Source organism: Zonotrichia leucophrys, chromosome 6 (genome assembly GCF_028769735.1).
Source record: "Zonotrichia leucophrys gambelii isolate GWCS_2022_RI chromosome 6, RI_Zleu_2.0, whole genome shotgun sequence".
Lineage (NCBI taxonomy): Eukaryota > Metazoa > Chordata > Aves > Passeriformes > Passerellidae > Zonotrichia > Zonotrichia leucophrys.
Genome location: NC_088176.1, coordinates 12,545,714 through 12,567,950, shown reverse-complemented (window position 1 = coordinate 12,567,950; position 22,237 = coordinate 12,545,714). Strand labels below are relative to the sequence as shown.

Sequence of the window (22,237 nt, the reverse complement as noted above, 5' to 3'; positions counted from 1 at the left end):
AGCATCTCTGGGTGCTAGACAGACTCTCTACCAGTGCTTAATGCACTGTGCTCCCATCTATAAGAAGCTTAATTTTCACTTCGTACACGAGATGAGTGAAGCGCAGAGGACAGTGCAACAGCACAGTGCAGAAAGGTAAATGCAATGCACAGGGACATAACAAAACTTTTCTTAGCTCAGCCCTGTTGCAGCCGGTGTAGTTTGAGGTGTGGATGCAAGCAGGCTGATTTGGAATCCTTGTCTGGCTCATGGATAGAGCCGTGTCCCGCTCTGAGCTCTGGCTGCATGGCCGGCTGGAAGGACCAAAGCTGGCACGGATGTTTCAGCTTTTAAATGCAGTCACAGGTTTTGGTCTGAGGTGGAAAGGTGCTTTAAGAGCTACATTGTTTTGCATGAAAGACTAAACAACAAATCTGTAGCAGTGTGGAGGAGAAGCCAGTTTTCCTAACTCCTGGTCATGTGATTTCACCACAAAGACCCTGTTTCTTCTTTTACTTAACTGAAGAATTCCATTAGATCAAAAGCTAGTTAAGGAAAATAGAGCCCCATGTGGTCCTGTGTGGTTACTTAGGCAAGTGCTATTTTTAGGAATCCCAATTGAGTAAGCCCTGGCTCTTACTGCTGTTAAAATCCAGGGAAGTAAAATTAACACTCCTACCTTCATCCCAGCCGCGTGTAGGCCACTAGGCCCCAGCCATCCGGGGCTCTTGCCCTCCCTTGTGCCTCCCCCAGCACAGTCCCTGCCTTGCGGGGACTTTTGCCTTTCCAAGTGAGAGTTAATCAGTTCTTTGGGCATGGGACATTTGGAATAAGGCAGGTAGGAGCTGTTCCCAAGTTGTTCCCCTTGTTAATGAGCTCTTGCCCTCCAGTCCAAGCATTCGTCCTAACTCTGCTCAGCTTCTCCTCACTTCAGCTTTTGTGTCCCAGTTTCACTGATCTGCTGCTCGCCCTTACCAAGAGCAGAGAGCCCAGCCTCACAAAATGTGACTTGTTTGCGGTTCTTTCCTTGTGGTGCTGCTGAAAAATACTTTTTACTCACAAAGTTTTGTACACAGACCTGCTAGGCCTGCCCCATAACATTTGGGATGGTGGACATTGATACAAATAATACAGTTTATTCTTGAATAAAACCATAAGAATACGGTTTATTTTCTGGAAACGGTTGCCTGATGGTGACCAGATACCTCTCCATGACTTCATGCCCCAGCTTGCAACAAGCAGAGATTTCATTGCTTATTTTTGTGGATATTTTTCTGAGCAGAAAAGTAGCAGAGAGGTAAGGCAGAAAAAGAAGCTAAATGCTAAGGAAGCTTTGGGTGTGTGGCCCCTGGAGAAGCCTGCTGAATCTTTTTGAGCTGGCTGAAAACTGCAAGCAATACTTGATCAATGTGTTTGATCAATGCTGCTTGCACAAATTACTTTTCCAAAATTTTCTTTATTTGAAAAATGTGAGGAAAACACTCTGTTACAATGTTAAGGCCTTTTTTAGGAGCCTGGAGATTTAATTAAAGGACTTGATTCAGAAATGAGAGTAAAAAGTGTTTTGAGTTTGAGAATACCCTGTGTTGGCTGATAATTTTCTCCAGGTTGCATGATCTCTGTTTGGAGAACCCGTTGTTTAAAAACAACAGCAAGAGCAACAAAAAAAGCTTCTGAAATCTTGTGTCAGAGCTGAATGCACTGCATTACTGGCCTGTATGGAGAAGACATAGTAATATTCTGTGAAAAATTTGGGATATTTTAAAATGCTGAGCCAGTAACTGCTGACCTTTTAAGCTTGATTGACATTAGCTACTTGTTAATGTTTCATGGTAGGATGGGAAATTAGGGATGATGTTTGTCTGTGTTGGTATAAATGCAGTTATATGGGCAGGCAATGTTTTCATAATGCTTCAGCTTTCTCCATTTAGAGACCTGGATTGAGTTTGGCCAGCAAGAGGGATTTTACTGATACAAATTGCATGTTCCCTTGGGAGCCCCAGGTATGTGTGATGTGAGCAGAAGCCTCAGGTGGTTTGAACTGAAGCAATGCCCTAAAATAGTACCAGGAAAGCATTAGCCTCAGAACAGTGGTGGATCAAAACATCCTCGATTGTGCTTGTATGGTGTGTACAGAGCTACACTGCTGTGCCCTGGGTAGTATGGATGTGACTGTTTCAATAGATAAGGCTCAGGGATATTTAGCAGATATATATATATATATATAGCAGATATATATATATATATAAAGATCTGTTGGCTAAATTATTCCTTTTCCACATGTGTCATCAGCTCTTTTCTATAGCTGTGACAGTCAATCACTTCCACAGAGCAAGAAGGTCTTCAGATCAGCATGTGAAATCCTCACATGCAGAAGAGTGGTTCTTGTGACTTTTGGGGTTTGTACTTGTGATTCCCTTTCACACCGGGAGCCTCAAGTGTGTTCCAGGACACCAGCTTCCCACTGTTTCCTTCAAGTCCTGTAATGCTTATTATAATACTTTCACCTTTTAAATTGTTCTACCTAAACTTAGCTTTTTGCCGAGTATTTGTTCACATAACCCTCAAAAGGAGGATGTGGTTAACTGTTCCACGGGGCTAGAGTTTTCTGTCTGGACAATTTGGGGGCTTTATGGCTTCCCATCAAAGAATGGAAACACAAGTAAATAATCCTCAATTTTTTGAAAATGTGGAATAGTTAAAGCTTAACTGTCCTTCACGTGGACTGGGGATCAGAAGCAGCATCAGTATGTGAACGGCTGCAAAGATCAGCTGTACAAAGCTATGGGACTGTGAGCCAGGAATTTTCATCATAAAATATTGATTTCTTCCCTTGCAGAAAAGGAAATTGAGGTAATGTGTTGTTACTGCAGAGTCCCCTTGCTGCAGCTTAGCTAAAGAACAGACCACTGTCACACCACAGAATGGAATTTAGGGATCTGATGTCCTGCAGTGACAGCCACTGAACTGATTGGCAAGATGTTACATCGAGTAAAGTGAACATGCATAACATTTCTCACTTTTGTCCTCACAATTGGAGATGGAAACATGTGTTCTGATGTTTTCAGTCTGTCAAACAAGCTACTTTTGCAAAAATGCCTCTACCCCTGCCCCCAGCCTCACACTTTCTGGGTGGCACTGCAATGGATGACATTGCTGGCTAGCCTGCAAGTCAGTTTTGTTGTGTGTTTTGCTTCCCTCCCCAGTGCTGTTTTCCTAATAATATTTTTCAGTGATTTCATGTTTTTTTCTTAATTATTCTTTGATATCCAAACCCTATATTTTGTATAACCTTGGGTCTGTTTTTATCTGAAAAGCCTATTGGGAAATGGGATGATACAGATGTGCCTTGTAGGGTGCCTTTAATTTTAAGATCCTATTTTAAGGACTTGTCTCTTGCAAGAGGCAAGTGAGAACTGCCTTTTCAGAGCAGTTAAATCCCAATGGTGTTTTTAATTGTTTTTTTTTGGCAGAAGTTTGTTTTGGTTGGGGTTTTTTGCCTTTTCTTTTTTAAGAAACAGCTGTGGAATATTAGCATGTTGTGTTTCAGAGCATTCAAAGCAGAATGAATGCAAAAGGTGACTGAATACAGATGTGTGGGTGCAGTGGTGCTCATTCTGTGTCATATTTGACACCAGCCAAAGTGAGTGGAGAGGGTTAGTCCCCAGAACGTTGCCTTTAAATGGTTGATAGCTTGGCTAATCTTACTTTGCTGTTGTCCTGTGTTGCCCTGCTACAGGAGGGGAGTGACTGTGCTGCTTCTGCGAGTTTCAGGGGTGTGAGAAGGTGTGCAGAAAAAGGGCTCTGCAAGAAGCTGGCAAAGAGCAGTTCAGCAGCAAGGATTTATCTGTTGCACAGCCACCTATCAGGTAAAGCACCTGCAAGTCTTATTCCCCAGCAGAGGAAACAGTGAATATTAAGCAGAGAAGACCGTGTTGAGAATTACAACATGAAAAAAGATCATTGTGCTTTGCTGTGTGCAGGGAGAGCTGACTCACACCAACCTGTGTTACAGCTTTGGGGAGAGCACTTGGAAAACTGTGTCACTTCAGCCCAAGAGAACTGTAAGAACAGAAGTGTGGCAATATATTAAAATTATATCAAAGGCTCTGGGAGATTTTAATGAGATCAGCCCCACATTTATTTTCATGGTTAGGAACAGAAATAACTGAATCATGTCATGGAAATATTCTGGAATGAGGAGATGTAACAGCCAAGACTGTCTCTAAGCTGGTCAAAGGATTTGTTAACTCCAGGCAGGCTGCTTCACTTTAGGGTAGTGAGAACTAGTAGACAGAGGATTTAGGCAGAACAGAGACTTGTTAAAGGTCCCAAAATGTGAAAATCAGGTGAGCATGGCAGAGTGCTCTTTGCATCAGCAGCGGGGCTGTATCCTCTCCTTACCATTATGTCTCTCTGTTAGTCTGGACTTCCAGGATGGATGAATCCAGTGGACTGGAGCTCATTCTGGAGGTGGTTGGGGCCCAGCTTCCTGTGCCAGGCTGCAGCAGTAGCTCACCCCAGCAGGACTCTGCTGCTCCCAGGGCAGCTCTCAGCTCAGGTTTTCCTTCGTGGATAACCCAAGGTACTGCAGTGGGGTAGCACTGCCAGTTGTTTAAAGGCTTACATTTTCAAGGGTCCTTTGTATTGCAGAGAGGCTGATGCTTTTGTTGCAGCCCCCAGAGGTTGTCAGGGACCACTGCCAGCTTACCATCCCCTCCTCTCTGCCTTCCCCTGCTTTGGCTGGGGGCCTGTTGGCACTCATGTGCCTGTGGCATGTTCAGGATGCTGCAGGATGTCTGTCACTGAGCTGAGGGTGTGGAGTTTGTGCATTTGTCAGCAACCCTTTCCTAATGGTTGGGTTTGAGAAGGTTTTGTACATTCCCTTGCTTTTCTCTGCTCTCCTGGGGCCATGTATGCCCCTGCTAGTGCTGCATACCCTGTGTATTTGAACAAGTAGGAACATAAATGTTTTCTCCAGGCTATGCTGAAGGAAGGAGATTTTTTTTTAAATGGTATGCCTTTTTTTTTTTTAAATTCACTTTGCCTAAAACAAAGGGAAATGTTACTCTGCTGACCTGAGGTTTGTTGGAAGCAGGGCTGCTGCCTGTGTGTAGCTGTGATAGGGATGACCATTCCTGCTCTGGCACCCAGCTCCAGCTGTAAGGTTACTCTGCAGCTTGTGGGAATTATCTTTGTACAGTATTTCAGCAGCAGCAAGATTTCAGCTGGAGCTTGGGTCCTACTCTTGGAGTTTTGGGGAAATGCATCAGCTCCCATTGGACTGGGTGGTGGATGCCACCCAGAAAGAGCAGGGAGGCCACAGACAGAATCAGCAGTTAATGCATTTGGCCATACATTTGCACTTCCCAAATTAGTGTTGAGACCCTGGTGGCTTGCAAAAAAGTAGATGTTAGGCTGGAGCAGTCTGCTCTTCCCATTTTTAAGCCAGACAAGAGTATGAGAAATAGAGCCCTTGTAAAGTGGAAACCACTTCTGTTTTCCAGGTGACTAAGCTAGGAAGCCTTCAGAAAGATTCCTTCTTAGGAAGAATTTTTGAGGTCCTATTTGGGGAAAAAAAAAGTTCAGTTCTTTCTCTAACATCATATTATTGCTGTTCCACTGACTTTAGTGTTGAGCCTCCATGATATCTGAAAAACTGTGTCTCTGTTCAGTAGCTAACAATATTCTCAGAAGGTTTACTTGGTTTTCCTGTCTTAGTGTGAAATGCTTTTCCTCTTGCCTTCAGCCATATAACATCTGCCATACTAACATTGTATTGTCTCCAGAGTGAATTATATCCTGAAACTCAGTAAAGGCACAAGAGAGTTGTGTGTAGTGAAAAATCCTTTTTAAATAAATAAAGAACTTGCATTTAAGTAGTCCTTTAGAACTTTGGTTTTTTAGATGTCAAGAAGATGCATATAATTTAATGTAGGGGAGGAGAGGTCAACATAGCCTTTCAACAAGTAGATAGCCAAAGAGAATCCAAAAATTTGTGTTTAGCCTTGGTTAAGTCAATGAGAAAGTCTAAATATTTCCCCCCTCCCTTTTTTTTTTCAAATCTTCTCTCTCTTTTGGGCAGATATCACCTCAGATAGGTGAATTCTGAAAGAAAAGCAAAAAATTCTCTGAAGTAACTGCTCATGGCATAATGCTTCTATGCTTCCAAAAGGCAAATTGCTTAGAAAACTAAGTCAACCAAATATTAAAAATCAGCATTATTCTATGATGCTTCATAGTGTAATCTTGGTTGTCTGCATGCACCATAAACTTACGGTTCAGTCACTTCTAAGGTCTCACTGGATTTATTCTTGTGTGTCTGATAGTGGTACTTCCCTTTCTTTGTGCATATGGCATGTTAGGAAGGCTTGAGACAGTTCTGTGGTCTCTTTCTCATGCCAGAAGTGATTCCTGATGTTGGTCCTGCTGTGCTTTGTATGCTGACGTTGTACACTGGATTATACCTTACTGAGCTCTGTATTGCCTAGGGGAGGGCCTGTGGTACCTGTCTGCTGCCTGTGGTGAAGCATTGAGGTCAGTGTAAAAAGAACAAACCACAGACACTGCCAGAGAATGAGTAAATATGGGGAGAGAGGAAGGAGGCTTTTTGAACTGTGACTTGGCTCCAAGTGCTGCAAATCTTTAGGTACCCATTTGCTGTGGAGTTCGAAGGGAGCTGTGCATCCTAAAGTGGGTTTGATTCTAACATTGTGGAGCAGTGTTAGCCCAGGTCTTGGTCTTGCACATAGCCACAGAAGAGAATTCCCTCTGGGGACTGGATTATCTTTCCTTCTCCTTCTTCAGATGCAGACACTGTTAGACATCCTAGTCTGACCCTGAAAGATTACTTTAATCTGCCTTACGTCCAAGAGGAGATGCTTTTCAATTCCAAAAATGCTTTAATTGCCTTCCATATTGTCCTTTTTTGGCTTAAATTGAACATTTAAACATATGACTGCCAAAGATTGAGTCTTCGGGCTCTTTAAAGTAGAGCATGAAGGTTTTCTTCATGCTGAAAATGCTGTGTTACACTTTGATAGAGCATAATAAAATGTGACTGCCTGAGATGAGCAGTTGCTTCATTGTGCATGACAGAGCAAATCAATTTTCCTCCCATTGCTTTTCCTCTTGGGAGATAACATGCCAAAATAGTCAGTACCCTGTACTATGACTGTTCAGGGATAGACAAATTGTTCACTGAAGTTAGTGGGTTTTTTCCTTTCTATTTTTTTTTTCTCCTCTAATAATGGCTTAAGTAATTTTGCCTTTGGAAGTCTTAGCATGGAGTTTCAGATATCATAAAAATGTGTTGTGAGTTTATTCCTTCCCTAAAAGATTTTTTATTGGCTTTTTTCTCCTGTAATCTCAAATGTTTTCTTCAATTTGGGAATGAAATGGGAAGTGTGGCTGCTCTAAAAGGTTTAAGGTTGTTGTGGAGAGGGCTTGGCACAGCTATGTGTGTTCTGTCTGTAAAGAATATCTTCTGGAAAACACAGGTCTTCCTCATTTTCTAACTTTACAGGATTATACTGTGATATGGATTATTAAAAGTGGTGAACAGGCAATATAATGTTCCTCAGGGAGAGAGAAATGAGATGCAAATCTTTTTAATCTGTCAATTTTTGCACTGTAGAAAGAGCAATGCAATGTAACATGAGTCACTGCGTTGTAAACAGAGGCAATGTGAGTAGGGAAGCCATCAGTGCACATTGAAGGAAATGTCCTGGGCTTTGTGGATGTGCAGGGCTATGAGAGCAGCATTTCTACAAGTGGTGCTCTTTGGTTTTCTCTGCAGTCTAGTGTGCCAGGGAAGGTATCAGGTTTTCAGGAAGGGTTGAGTGCTTGGTGCTTGGAAAACTGGCTCTGTGTGAGGTGTTGGTTTGAACAACCAAGACAACGCCTGAAAAAGATGAGCCATAGGATGAAATCTGAGAAGTTCACTTGGCCAGTGGTACAGCTACCTGCCTGTGTAACTCTGGTTGGCTGGGTTTTGGGTGTTGTGGTTTTGTTTTGTTTTGGGGGTTTTTTTTCTTCCCTTCCTAAAATAGCCCTGCTTCTGCTGTGGAAAAAGGATGAAATAATAAATCTTCCTCACAAACAATTTCTTGCTTTTCCTGTGGTAGACAACAGTTCGACTGCAGCACAACGTTAGGGAAATGTCCTGAAATACTCAGGAAGGGAAAAAAAAAATAGCATGATCAAGAATGTTATTGAATAAAACTTTGAGTTATGAGAAGGTAAAACCTGAAATCTGACAGCTTGAATAACTATCGCATAGCTACACATAAAAGCTCCTCTTTAGCAGTAGCTTTTCTAGATGGCCACAATGCCCCTGTTTGTGCCTGCAGATATCAGATTTGTAATAATGAAATTAGAACCAGGTGCGTCACAGATGTTGGTACCTTAAAGTAACACATTCAAGGTTTTGTCTTGGATTCCTCTGTAAGACGTTTTGCACAACTGAAAGTGAAAATGGTGCACAGGAGATGATGGACAAGGGGATTTTTTTTTTATGTGTAGATCACTCTTGGTTTTGATGTGTGTGTAACAGATCTGCAGCTGAAGGCGGAGCCACTAGTGAGCTGCAAGGACAAGAGAGACTGCTGGTTAAGATATGTTTGATCTGTGCTGGCTCTCTGGGCCTGGTAGACTACAGGATGCTGTTGGCTCTCTGATGAAGCTGAATTACAGAGTAATCTTAGAGGTTCTGTGAAGGCTTCAGCCTGAATGATGCATGTTTCACAAAAAATTAAAACCTGGACTTCAAGGACTAGAATTTGGTGTGTTACCATGATGCTGCATATTGTGGTATTATTAGATCTGCTGAAAAAGGGCATAGTGAGCTATGCAGGGGTTGGAGTTTGAAATGTCTTGGTAAAAATGTCTCTCGAATGCTGCCTTGTTGGTCTTTTGGTGGTTGACTTGCTAAATGTGTTAAATGACAGCATTTCAGTCACACACTGTTTTTCCTAGGTTGAGGTAAAGGGAGAGGCATCACTTGGTTTTCTTGGCGTATCAGATTTCACACACACTCTTTTTAGATGAAAATGAAAACATGGCTAAATGTGGAAAGATGTTACAGAATGTGACATCTTTTTAGTGATGCCTTTGTGGTCAAAATAGCGACAGCCAGTGGTGCAGCAAAGGACAATGTGCCTGCTACCTCCACAAAACCAAAAAATCAGTCAAGTGACTTATCTCAAAGCTTACTTTAAAATCTTTCACTTTGCTAGGTTATTGCCAAGTGTCTGTTTTGAGATATCTGAAGCCAGCAAAGCTGCTGGAATGGGCTATGGTGTAATTAGTCCAAAGTGAAGGCAACGCATGGATGTGCATTATCCAGTCAGGCTGATGGTGTTCTGGTCTCCCTTTGTGGTGCTTAGTCCTTGTAACCCAGCTGAAGATTTCTGGTGGACAGAGATCCTAGTGTGGCTCCCAGTACCTTGCCTGGTCAGTTAGCTTATCAATGTAATCTTTTAATATTGCCTTCACCAGAGGGGGACCAACACAGCATGAGGATAAAAGCTGCTCTCCATTTGTTTTATCTGTAGCCATTAATTAGAAACTGATGAAAGAAACAGACTTTGTTACAAGGCTGATTCATTCTTCTTCGTAATTCAGGCATCCTGAGTACAGAAACACTGCTGCTCTAGAGCCAAGTAGAGCACACAGCTGAAACTCAGATAGCTGGGTTTGTTCACACAGTGACTGAGGATTTATACAAATCATTTAGATGCTGTGTTTCTGGTTACTTGTAAACAAAAGCTCTTGCAGGCATTTTGAAAGTTCATACTTTGTGTATTTGCATGCTTTAATCCTCCAAATGGCTGGTGGTATAACCATGTGCTTAGAGCCTTCGGGGCTTCTAAGTGACTTTTACCATTTATTGCAAATGACTTTTCCTGAATCATAAGAGTGAGGGAGGGCATTAATACATTAATGCAATGTGGTTTGCATCATTTTGAGATGTGCTGATAAGACTTGTGCTAAGCTCTCTGGTGTGTCAGGGAGGGATGTAGTACATGTCTCACCCCACTGGTACTCCTTGTCTAAGAGTAGCAGTCATTGTATTGAAAGTCTGCTTTGTGTGTGTCCACAGATCAGTCACAGTGAAGATAACTCCATCATGTGCTCTCTAATTACAGTGGTGCATTCAATATTTTCCATCCCTTCGTAGCCCTATAGGGGGGGAAGTAGCCAGTCTGTCTGGACAATAAAGTAAACTCAGGCTTGGAAACTCAACATGGCACTATGTTCCTCTGTGGTTCATCTGCTTTCTGCCCTGACTTCTCTCTCACCATCTGCTTGCTACCATTGCACCCTGGATTTACTTGATGAAAAGTATTTGTAGTGGAATGAGGCAGAAGTGGGAAATTACCTTCTGTGTCCCCATGAATGCCTCTGAATTTCTGGGCTATATTCTCTTCCTGTTGCCTCTCTGGTCTGCTGAGACATTTTTCTGTTTCTTCAGGTATTTACCAGTGTGGGGCCTCTGGACTTCTGAGTTCAACCAGTCTGGAAGGATGTTTTTACTTCTGAGTGTCGGAATTCTTCTGGAGTTGAAGTTAGAACTGTTGAAGTTAAATTGAGAGAGATCAGAGGATATCCTATGAGGATGCAGACACAACCTGGTCTGATAAAACGTTATCTGAAAGAGACATAACCTGTTATCCTGGAGAGCCTGTCTGTTTTTACAGGCTAGAAAACAGGTGCAGCTACTGTAAATGTGGATTTTAAAGATAAATAACTAGACTTGATACTTGCATGGGTTATATATTGCTTCTTTTTCAGTTTCTTCACAGAGATACCCTTAACCTAGGGCTTCTTCCAGTTCTGGTCCCCTTCACTGCAATTCTTCATGTCTATGAAAAATATAAAAGCAAAGCCAGGAAAGATGTGGTTTCTTTAAATTGAGGATAGTCCCCCAAACAACCAAACCATTACTCTGAGCAGTCATGGTTTCACGGCTGCTTCTTGACCAGAGCAGAAGCAAATACTGATCTCTGTTACACTCAATTACACCACCTGCACAACACTCAGCAGTTCCCAATACACCCTTGCAGCAATGCCTGATTCTGCCAGATTGCTGAACCCTGTCAAAAGCTAAATGTGATCAATCTCATTGGGTAATTCCTACTGCAAGCCTTTGAATCAAATGGGGATTCTTCAAGATGCCTGAAGGCATCTCTGCTTATATTTCCTCTAATTTTTTAAAGCAGCATTAAGAGGCTCTTGGAATATGATTCTCATCTAATTCACTTCTGTGCCTCTTAGACTAGATAAAGGAACACAGAAACTGGAACAATGTCATACAATAGTTTGGGTTGGAATATTTGGTAACCGGTAGTTTTGTTTAAAGATTATCTAGTCCAACCACTCTGTAATGAGCAGAGACATCTCTTTACCTTTGTTTAGCTGTACTGGTACATTTTTGTAGGTATGGATTGAACTTTACTTTTCATAGCCATTAAGCCTGTCCTTTCTAAGGGCATCATTGGGGTACTTGGTGGTCTCAGGCATCCATGTCTGCTCCTAGAGCAGAGACACAGCCAGAGGGGACCATGGCCTGCAGAACCACTTGCTGGTTCAGGCAGAAATCCAGCTCATTTGTTGTCCTTCAGGATCCTTTCATAAAGGTGCTTTGCTGGGTAAGCAGAATGTTTTTCTGAATGGGCACATATCCAGTAGGCACCCAAAGGCACCATGCAGAAAACACTGTGCTGTGGCAAACAGTCCTGGAGGTCAGGGATGCTCTTTGGGTGGACACATCCACTGCTCTGAGCCTGCAGATTCAGCAACTGCACTGAATTCAACTGGTCACCCTAATGTGGCAGGAAAACTAAGCACAAAACACAAACAAAACTTTTCTTGGGCTAACAGAAGAGCAAAGTGATTTAAGGTGAAAAAATATCTTTTCCTCTCTGCTGGTATTTTGTCTGTGTGGTCTCAGTAGTGCAACAGTTGATTGAGGATTAAAGAAACTGTACACGAATGATTCCTTATTAGGCCAGTGAGGAGGAACGAAATCCTTCTAGGGTTTATGAGCAAAACAGCAACACTTTGAGCAGTGTCCTCATCTTATTTCATGCTGGTGACTAGTGTTAAGTTTAACTGGCCTGCCAGGGTGGATAGGAGATGTCACCTAGTGTACAATTTTGTGTCTCTGAGTTGACAACCCCATGGGAACTGGAGCTTGTTACAGCAGAGGAAGACTGATGGGAAGCTTTATTGGATGCTGTTGATGTCACTGAGAGGGCAGGGTCCCTTTCTTGGCAGGAAGCATGTGTTTGACCTTTCAAAAAGCTGTGGTCTTCATGCTGGTGGTCATTAATTCCATTCCTTTTAAGGCAGTGGTGAGATTATCTTGATGTCTGAACCTTCCTTGGCTCCTGCAGGATAGCACTGACCTGGGTGTAGTCTGGAGCCTGTTAGTCTGACTGTAACTATCTTCTCCTGGCAGAACAGGAGACCTGGTGTCTGCTCTTGTATTGTTTGCTCTGGTCAGCTGTCTCTGTAGCTGTCAGGTTGTGTTGACACACCTTTCCTCTTCTCTTAGGTGATCCCCACAGACCAGTGTTGAGTAAGCTTCTGCCCTGAGACTGCCTGACGCCATGGTACTGTCAATACCTGAAATTGAAAGAGGTGCCTAAGCTAGACCTGTCATTGAACTGTTCCCTCTCCTCTGTTTTGTGCAGGTGTGCCCTAAAATTTGTCCTCTGTAGCTCTGAAAACTCCCCTGTGTTAGATGAGGGGTGTTCTTGGTACTTGGCTAGGTGGCCATCTAGGGAGGCTTAGTGTGCTTCTCCTGTCCTGTATTGGAATGGGTCTTGCTTGGACACAGATCAAGTAAGTTGTGCATGTAGAGAAGATGGAAATTGGTTTAAAGCCTATTGTCAGGGAAAACCATTTCATCTTTTCCTCTGAGCCATTGGTATTCACCTGTGCCTTTCCCAGCAGCAATGGCTGTGCAGTTCTGCCATGGTTCCTTCCCCCCCAACACATGGACAAAATGACAGGAGTTCAAGCCTCAGGGTTGGGTTGACAGAGGTGACAAAACCTGTCACCAAGACAAGCCTGTTTTGTTTAGGTGACATGCAACAGTCCATTGAAATGACCATGGTACTGTGGCGTCCCTTGCTGTGAGGGGAATCTTTTTTTTTTTTTTTTTTTTTTCCTAATTGAGAGATTGTCTCTTGGTATTTGGAACTTTCCCAGACCTTCAGTTTATTGTGTTCTGTGTATAATTATGTGATAACAGTATCAGTTAACACTGCTTCCTCAGAAACTGACCTCTGCAGGGTCCGAGTGAGGGTTAAAGTGCATTTTGCATTTTTGCATCCTGTATAGTGCAAGTAGCTTCTCATATGCCTTGAACAGCCAAGTGGCAAAGTGGAGGTTCAGAGTACAGCTTGCCTCTTTCACAGCAACTGATGTGTATAGCAAGTGTTTAGAAATTTGAATTTGAGCAAAAAGCTCTTGATGTGGAAAAAGATACTTGTCCCTCTGTGATGGCAAATACTTGGAATCTTGTTCCTTTGGGGCAACAATTCTCTGACTAGAGAATCCCTAGTCATTGTAGAAATTCTTTGGCAACTGTAAAATGTGTAACACTGCAGGTGTCATGGCTAGAATTAGGAAGAAACACACCTATTAAATTGTTACTGTTCTGGAAAGCAGCTCAGCAACCTGCACTGCAAATTCTGACCCCACTGACTCCACCATCCTTTTTCTGCAAGTTCAAAGCTGATAACATGGATGCTGGCTCTGAGTTCCACAGAGATGACTCAACCTGACTTCTATAAATCATCAGATAAAATTGATATAGTGGCTATAAATAAACACAAATGCATTCTACTTAAAACAGGAATTCAAGAGTTTGAATCCAATTGCTTATCTTGGAGCTTTTCCAATATCCTAGGTAAGTCTAAACAGAAATGTTAATAAATATTGCAGGTATAAATTGACTTTAATCCTGGGTACAGGATGCAATATGGAAGGGGAAGAAAAAAGCAATTTGCAGGAACTTGGAGGTTACTTAGAAGACATCTGCTTATAGGAGAGCTGGAAAATTACTGTGATATATAAATACAGCTTCAGTGCTGTAAGCTGCATACACTAAATTTGGGGCAGGTTAGTAGGAAACAATCATATGCTCAAGGGTTTTCATGGAATTACATATGCAAATAATAAACCCATCCATGGAAATGATGGGTCTTAATCCTCCCCCCAGACTTGCACAGTCAGTCAGGCCTCCCATAGGAATAAAAAAGGTTCTCTTGCTCTGCAGACTTCATAATCTTCAGCTAAAACTCTCTGAAGTATCTCACTGCTCTAGATTTTGTAGTCAGTCAACTCCCTCTTCATTTAAAAAAAAAGGCAAGTAAGTAACTCACCTTTTCCCTTTGATTTGGAAACAAAGGGCAGCATGTAACTTGTGCCTTGTATAGCATGTAACCGTGTGTCTTAATTTTTAGTGAGTATTGTTAAAAATCAGGCCTTTACCAAGCAGTTATAAACTTTTTTCCCGTCAAAACCACTGAACTCCATGGACAGCCTTCAAGCAGCTTGTCAGCCACTGACTCTTCCTGTCATAAAATATGTTGACTAATGAAGCTAAGCTGAGGAAAAAATAAACACTAACTGAAATTAAGAATTCTACTTAAGAATAACAAGGGATTTTTTTTCATTTGTCTTATCTGTGTTGTGTTATACCAGAACAATATCAAATCCATAGCAATGTCACCAGTTTGCCAGACTTGATCATCTACTTCACATGATCTGCTGCAAGCAGAGCAAGAAGTCACTCAAAAGCAAAGCAGTCTTAAATTATGACTTCTGCATAGTATCTGTGATGTTAATGGATGAGTTCTTGTAATAGTTACATTAGAGTTCAGAATGGAAAAGGTCTGGCAGTCAGCACTGCAGGTTAAGGATGCATCTCCTTAGCTTACAGCTTGACTATTGATAAGGAACAACCAGGGAAAACTGACCCTCTTTAACTATTTATTCCTGCTCTTTATCTTATAAGATTTCTTTGTGGCTTAACTCTGGACCTATTGCTGAGTGAAATACTGCCTGCAGCCTTGTGTTGTATGGGAAGGTAGGGGAGGGAACAAACCTGCTGTATTCCACTCTCTAAGGCATTCTCCTGATGATTTAACAGCTTGTCTAGAGCAAATTGCCAAATTGCCCTGGTGCTTCAGTGGTAAGGTCAGAACCGAGGACAGGAAAAGTGCTGATGAACATTTTAAGATTTGCATCTATTCTAAGCCCTTTGGAATAAGGGAAGCTTCTCTCTGCTTCCAGTGTTCTGCTCTTTCAAACCACTTGGAGGGAGCTATGTCAGTCATGCACGTTTACTCACGTTTACAAGTGGGCTAGGGTCGTGTTCATGGTCAGACTTTGTTGGGGCAACTTTTAACCTTGATATCCCACATCAAATAGGAAGGCATATTTCATGCCTTTCTGAACACAAGTACAGCAAAGCTCCTTGCCTTTTTTGTCAATAGGGCTGAAAATCTGCTGTGACAGAAGCCTGTCCCATAGCAAGGTTGTGTTGTGTTTCTGGCTCTTTTGGCCTCTCTTACTTAAGAGTCTGGAGATGGTCTAGATTTTTGTCTGACTTGAAGGAAAGATCAATACTGATAATGTTTGAGGATTGTGCACAAGAGGAAGGAGTTGATGCATCTTCACCCTGATGCTTCTGGACTGATTTCACATCAGACATGTGGGTTCTGAATGCAGGTGGCGTGAGAGCTGTGTTAGATGCTCTGTAGCCTTGCTGAAAAGGAGCTGTTAATTTTACACTTGTGAAATTTTCATGTGCCTGAGAATTTAAGAGCAACACTTCTTTTTTTTTACTGGATAATGACCAACAGGCTTCTGTGGATATTAAGTATTAAGTCTTACTCTAAAGGGAGCATAGCAATGCTGTGTCTTGAGCAAGAGTTGCCACCTGCTCTTTTCCCTCCATTCCCACAAATTCCTCCTGTGGCAGGGAATTAGGTCTGGTCACAGCATGTGGAGGCCTTTTAGTCATAACTAAAGTGCTGCAGTGGCAATTCCTGTTGTGGCTGTCCAAGCTTATGCTGTTTTGACCACCCAACTCTCAAAACACTTAAATGTGAATCCTCTGAAACACTTAGAACATTTCATCTTCAGGAAGCAATTGCTATTGATTAAAAGAAAACAAACAAACAAAGTCTGAATGCACTAGTGAACAAGACTAACTTTTTAAATGTCAGAAATGGTTATTCTTTCAAAGGGGGGGGATTTATTAGAGTCAGTCAACTTACATTGTGCTTAAGGACCTATTTTTAAACAGAAATAGCTACATGAATATTCACTACTCACATCTGGTCTGTTGTCCCTGTTTTATGCCCAAACATAGCAGCTTGTTCTTGTGAATTGCTTGAATTTTGCAAGAGCTATGGCTGACTTTTTTTTTTTCCTGACTCCTTTTCTTCATCCACCAAACACTCAGCAGCAGCACCAAAGTACAAATCAGACCCCTCAGAAAGTGCTGCTGCTTTACAGCTTGGCAGCAGTCATACACAAGCCAGCAGGAAAATAAAGATGACCTTTGAGATTTGATGCTAATAGAGCATTGTTCTGACCTTGTAATCCCAAATTTCAGAACAAATACCTCTAGTCAGCCTCATTGTTAATTGACACAATTGCTGCTGGTGTGATCTAGCAGTAATAATCATCTCATGATGGGTTGGAACATCTCTGCTACCCTCCCTGCTAATTGGGGCTGGGTGAGCAGAGCCTGCGCTGCTCAGCAGAGCGTGGCCGGCCCTGACAGCCGCTCCTGGCCGATAAGAACACTTCACTTCCCTTGCTACCAAAGTTGCTTAAAGGCACAGCCCAAGGGCTAGATGATCCTGACACTGTTGAATTTTCTCTTTGTAGATTGACTGCCTAGTAACATAAGCACAACAGCTATTACTGTCTGCAAACAGTGTGTTGAAACTTCTATCCATACTGATTTTTGTAAAGTAAATTGGGCTCTAGTTATGTGTGCTGAGCTTCCAACAGGGCATGTCATGCATCTGCTTGGCTTATTGATCACAATCACAGCCTGATGGGACTAGACTTCCCCAGTGTACAGGCAGCAGCTGGATTTGTACCACATACCTGGGTGATGCAATTTCTAACTTTGTCAGATCCCTTATGGAGAAGTCTCAGGTCATTAGACCAAGTTCTACCTGGTTGCTGATTTAAGAGCCAGGTTGGCACTTCTATTTGTAAATCTAAAAGACTTCAAACAGAGGAAAACTTTACTATCTGCTGGGGCTGTAAAGAAACTTGAAGTGTCTGAAAGAAACTGAGGAAAAATATGTCTGAAAGTCTTTATTACACTTCTGGCACAGTAGCTGCATCTGGCCTTTCTGGCCCTGGAAAATGAAATTTAAGAGTCCTTAAAAAAATATGTAGTTCTCAAACCAGCTTATTAATTCTTCCTGGAAAAAGCAACATTTAGGTCCAGTATGTATGTTGCACAGCACCTCTTGGCTGTTGTTTGGCACTAAGTGGTTTCTTTAGTTATTGTTCTGCACTGGGTGGTCTTGTTATTTTGCACTGAATAGTTCACATGGCTTGGTGTCCTCTTGCTGCTGCCAGCCTGACCACAGGCGATAGCTGCCCAAAGCTCCCCAGTTTTCCATGAGACACCTGGCTGTGGAGATTTTGTGTTTTATTTTGTTTAATTTTTCCTGCTTTGGCTGTCTTGTCTCTTCATCTTCTTTTGTGTTGTAATGGGAGGAAGATATTTTATTTTTGATGGGAAAGGAAAGGGGAAGGGGCAAAACTGAGACTGGTTTATCAAAAAGTAGCTGCAGTGTCCAAGCTTTGCCACCATTGCAGTATTTGCTGGGCCTGGGTGCATTCCCACAGCTTAACTGAGACTGTGGAGCTTTTATTAGTAATTAGCTTGTTGTGGCTTTAGGGCTTTCAGACACGAGTAGTTGTTTTCATTGGGGGTATTAATTATGAATCACAAACCTGTAAACAGCTATAGCCAAGAATGTGCACGTTTGCAGATATGACTGTTTTGCTGTTCAGCCCTGGGTTAGCTCTGCACTGCCCTCATTGTTCTTGCAGAGAAGTGTATGGAAAACATGTTTTTAGCCTCCTAGATGCTATTGAATTCCTGCATAGCAGTCTCTAAAACTGTGGGAAAAATGGCCTGCTCGTTTTGTTTTCTAAGCAATCTGATTTCAATATGATGGTTTGAATGGGTTGAAGTAAGGACTTTGAGAGCCCACTTCTCCAAAGGCCTTGGTTTAAGATCTTCTTATAAATACACTTAAAATTATGTGATTTTAATCTTCTGGGAGAGGAAGGAAAAAGAGTGTTTGTACTTGACAGTCTTACCAGCTTGGCATTTTTGATTCTGACTTTATTTCCAGCCTTGTTTTCCTGATTTTCTGCAGGCAATTCTTGACTAGGAAACCAAATTAAATGATCTATCAAACTTGATAGCAAATCTTCCTTTTAATTCAGTATAGCTTAGTTCCTCCGCTTGATTGTGGGATGAACTTGCTCACCACTCAAGGAGGTAGGATCCATAAATACCAGGAATCTTGGATGGTTCCTGTGGGTGGACAGATCTAGAAAGACAGGGTGGATGCCAGGGCGGGAGTGAGAGCTCTAGCAGAGATGAAGACGTACCTGCATTTCTGCTATGGAAATGTGACCCCACATGGCCAGAAACCATTTCCACTGCATCTCAAGCAACCCAAGCCACATTAAAACTGCTTTTTATAATTCTCTGGTCACGAAATATGAGAAAGCAATAACTGTTTCAATGCATGTTTGAGTTGTTGATGTCTGACAAATACTGCTGCTGTCTGGGGAGGAACAGTACTGTCTGTCCTTTGCTAGCTCTTCTTTCATCATGAGAAAAGCTGCATCTTCCTCTGTTAGATCCAGCTTTATGTGCATCCATGAGAAAGTCTGTACTAGATTTAGGTTTTGAGGGACAGCAGAATTGGTGGTGCTAGGTTTGCACTTTTCCCCAACAGATTCCCTTCTCCCCTCCACTTGGTATTCTCTTGATTTTTACTAAGAACTCTCCCAGTACCTGTCTAAGAAAAAAACCGCAAACTAAAACACATCTGACCTTTGACAAATTTTGTAGAGGTAAAATACCTGATTCATAAGCTGACTTTTGAGAAGTCATTTTCTTGGGTAGATTCTTGAGGTGCTTTCATCACTGCTTATTTTCTTTCTTTGAATATATTTCATAGTGGGATTAGGAGGAAACACAGACAATGTATGCTAACTAATTTGGGGTTTATTGCAAAGTATTTCTCTGCTTTACATTTATGTAAAAGGCCAGGGTAAAGTGTTTTTATCCAGTTTTCTTTCCTCCCCTTCCAAGTCAAGAAACAGATGGCCTGACCTGTGTAACGCTTTAAGTGTTGGAATTGGCATCAGTGTCTTCTTAAGGATTATTTTTAAAAAAACAAAACCCAGGAAGCATAGTGTCTCTGCTCAGTGTGAAAGCTGGTCTGCACAAAAATAGCAGGCTCACAATATGTGACTGAGCTGATTCCCCTGACCTAAATAAGGAAAATGATTACCTGATATTTGGAATGTGGCTTTGCTTCTGGCATTTCCTCCTGCTGTCAGGCAGCGCTTGTACCTACCTTCTCTTCCCCTGCCCATCAGCACACACTTCTCAGCAGTGTTGCAGCTTCAAATATCTCTGCATGCTTGGGTGTACAAGTCTAAGTACATCGAAGTCCTGGCTATTATGGAATGGCAAGGTTTTTGTTGGACGTGGGGCTGGTTTGATAAGTACACATGCACCAGGAAGGAAACTGATAGAGACTTGTTGATGATGGAAGGTAGTAGGGGGTCAACCACAATTTCTAATTAAGCCTAAAGATTTATTTCCTTTTTACATTAATATTTCCTGAGTATAAAGGTAAGGTTATTGCTGTTCTTAAACATGGGCAGTTGATTAATAGTTCTTCACAATGTGATGGAGCCCAAACCCAGCAGAGAATAGATTTGTATTGTTTTCTGCAATGACTGTATTGATCTCTAAGAAGGATATTGTTGGTGAGGAAGAAATTATCAAAATTGAAATCTGTTTAACACCGGTTAGGTTTTACTGGTGTTGTCTGTTCAATTAATGACATTCTAGACTGGCTCTCAGAATCAAATCCAGCTTTCTCTGTGCAGGGTAGCTAAGGAGAATTTCTGTTATAAAACTGGCATCACTACTGTGGTGAAGAGAAAGGAGCCAACGATAGCAGATCCTGAAGTGATGTACTCTGGTAAAAAATGAAGATAATGAGTAAATCCTGGTGAAATATCTTGGGAGTGGTCCTTGTTTGCATTTGTGATTATGATTCTTGGTAGTCTTTATGGGTGTGCTCATTGCTTTTATTGAGTCAAATTGCTGTCACACTTCTAATTTTTACTGAAGTTTTTAAACCTTGCTTCGCTATTGTTGTATGGAAATGTTTGACCTGAGTTGGCCAGTGTTGTTAGCCAGCAACATACATTTTGAACCTTCATTTGCTCTTACCATTTGCAGTACACTATAAAAAGAGCAGGAAAATTCTGTGGGCTAATTTCTGCTATTAGTGAAATATCAGCAATAGCCTCTGAACTGAATTGCTGGGGGCTGGAGGAGCATCCTTTGGAAGGCTGCTGACTGCTTGCTGTGTGCTTCTGTTCCCTTGGCATCTGCTGTTGGCCCTGGGGAGAGAAGAGTTTCTTGGCTGGGGTGGTCTTTGATCACACTTCTTACAGCTATTTCTACAGAAAACCCATCCTACTCTGCTGAAGCTGTGGGCATAACTCTGCTCTGTTACTGTGGTTTAAAAGTCATGCTCTGTGCTTGTTAAACAAGGCTTCAGTGGCAGTGCAGGTGGAGAAGAGGGATGGTTTGCTCATTACTGCATTGCTGCCTTTCTCAGAGAGAACATGGGAAGATTACACAACTGGAGCAGTATTAGCTGCTTTCCTGCCTTTCAGGATGAGTCTTTAGCTGCTGTAACCACCATGCCCTGTTCTGAGCAGAGCCTGTCACATCACTTCTCTGGTCCTTCTGCAGGCATTGGCATCTGTGGACAACTTGCTGCAGCTCCTTCATCTGTTGGCATTTCCTTAAACAAGGAGCTCTGTGGAAAAGTGTTCATTTTGTTACAGCCTCCTTTAAAAAAGGCATGTTTGGCACATTTCTAACCAAATGCAAGCAGTTGTTGAACAGAGTGAAAATTGTTTGATCTTGCCTCTGTTAGGATGTGTGCTACCCTGAGCTGCTACACCAAGAGCAGCACTGGCTGTTGTTTCGTGTGGCAGGCCTGCACAGGCAGCTCACTGGGGATAAATAAATAACATGCTAATTGCAACAGAGCTTGACCCTGGGCAGAAGTGGAGCTGCTGCCTTGTGTCACTGCGAGGGAAGAGTTTCCATATAGGCATTTACCCAGGGAGTTAATGAGCTGTGAACACACACCTACCCTGATTGCAGTTCACTGCTTGTGTCACCACAGCTCTGTCCTCTTGCGTGCATCCCAGCTTCCTCAGATCTCTGATCTTTGGGATCACATCTGTGCCAGCATTCTGCTTATGTGACTATCTATGTGATCATGCTTGTTTGCAAGAAACACAGATTTTGGTGTGACTTAAAGTCAATTGTAATATTTTTTTAGTTTATATATGAGAAGTCCCTCTTAGGCAAGCAAACTTCTACTTGAGTTTCAGGCATTCTGTAGGTCCAATTTTGTCCCACTCACCTTAGGATAGTAAGTCTTGATGAAACCTAAAACAACTTTGCTAAAGATACTTAATGCAGATGTTTGTCTGCTATTTCAGTTCAGGCCTGGTGGTGGTGTTCGTTCACAGTGATGTGTGATTGCAAATGCGGAGGCTTTCAAATGATCATCAGATCTCTGGTATTTCAAAGGCCTTTTTGTCCTGTTTTACAGACCATGTTCCTGTGTGGTGTTTTGCATGGGAACTTCTGTCTTTGGGGGCATAAGGCTTTTGCATAGTTTTTGGGGTTTTTTTGCAAGTAGGTTAGTAATGAGAAGACATTTGGGGGGCCAGGGAATAGCTTTCCCAGTGGAGCCAGTATGTTCTAACACATCTTGTTCGTGGGGTTTACTTTAATCTCATCAGGCATAGCTAGTAGGTCTGGTTTGGCAAAATTAACTATTCTGCCAAGACTTTGAAGTCACTAATGTTTTTTTCCCTTCTCTTAACCCCATTACACTTTCCATAGTCTGAC

The 22,237-nt window shown here is 42.1% G+C and overlaps 1 protein-coding gene across 4 annotated transcripts in view; it reads left to right on the top strand.

Moving 5' to 3' along the window:
* Positions 1 to 22,237, top strand: part of CNNM2 (cyclin and CBS domain divalent metal cation transport mediator 2) — a 115,486-nt gene that overhangs the window by 19,581 nt on the left and 73,668 nt on the right. The window contains exon 2 of one of the 4 annotated variants that reach the window (XM_064717504.1): positions 10,454 to 10,739. The exons of the other annotated variants lie outside the window; for them this stretch is intronic. Coding sequence (XP_064573574.1) covers positions 10,454 to 10,521 — 68 coding nt within the window. The 3' untranslated portion in view covers positions 10,522 to 10,739. Of the gene's footprint in view, positions 1 to 10,453; positions 10,740 to 22,237 lie in introns of those variants that run through there. 4 annotated transcript variants of the gene reach the window in all.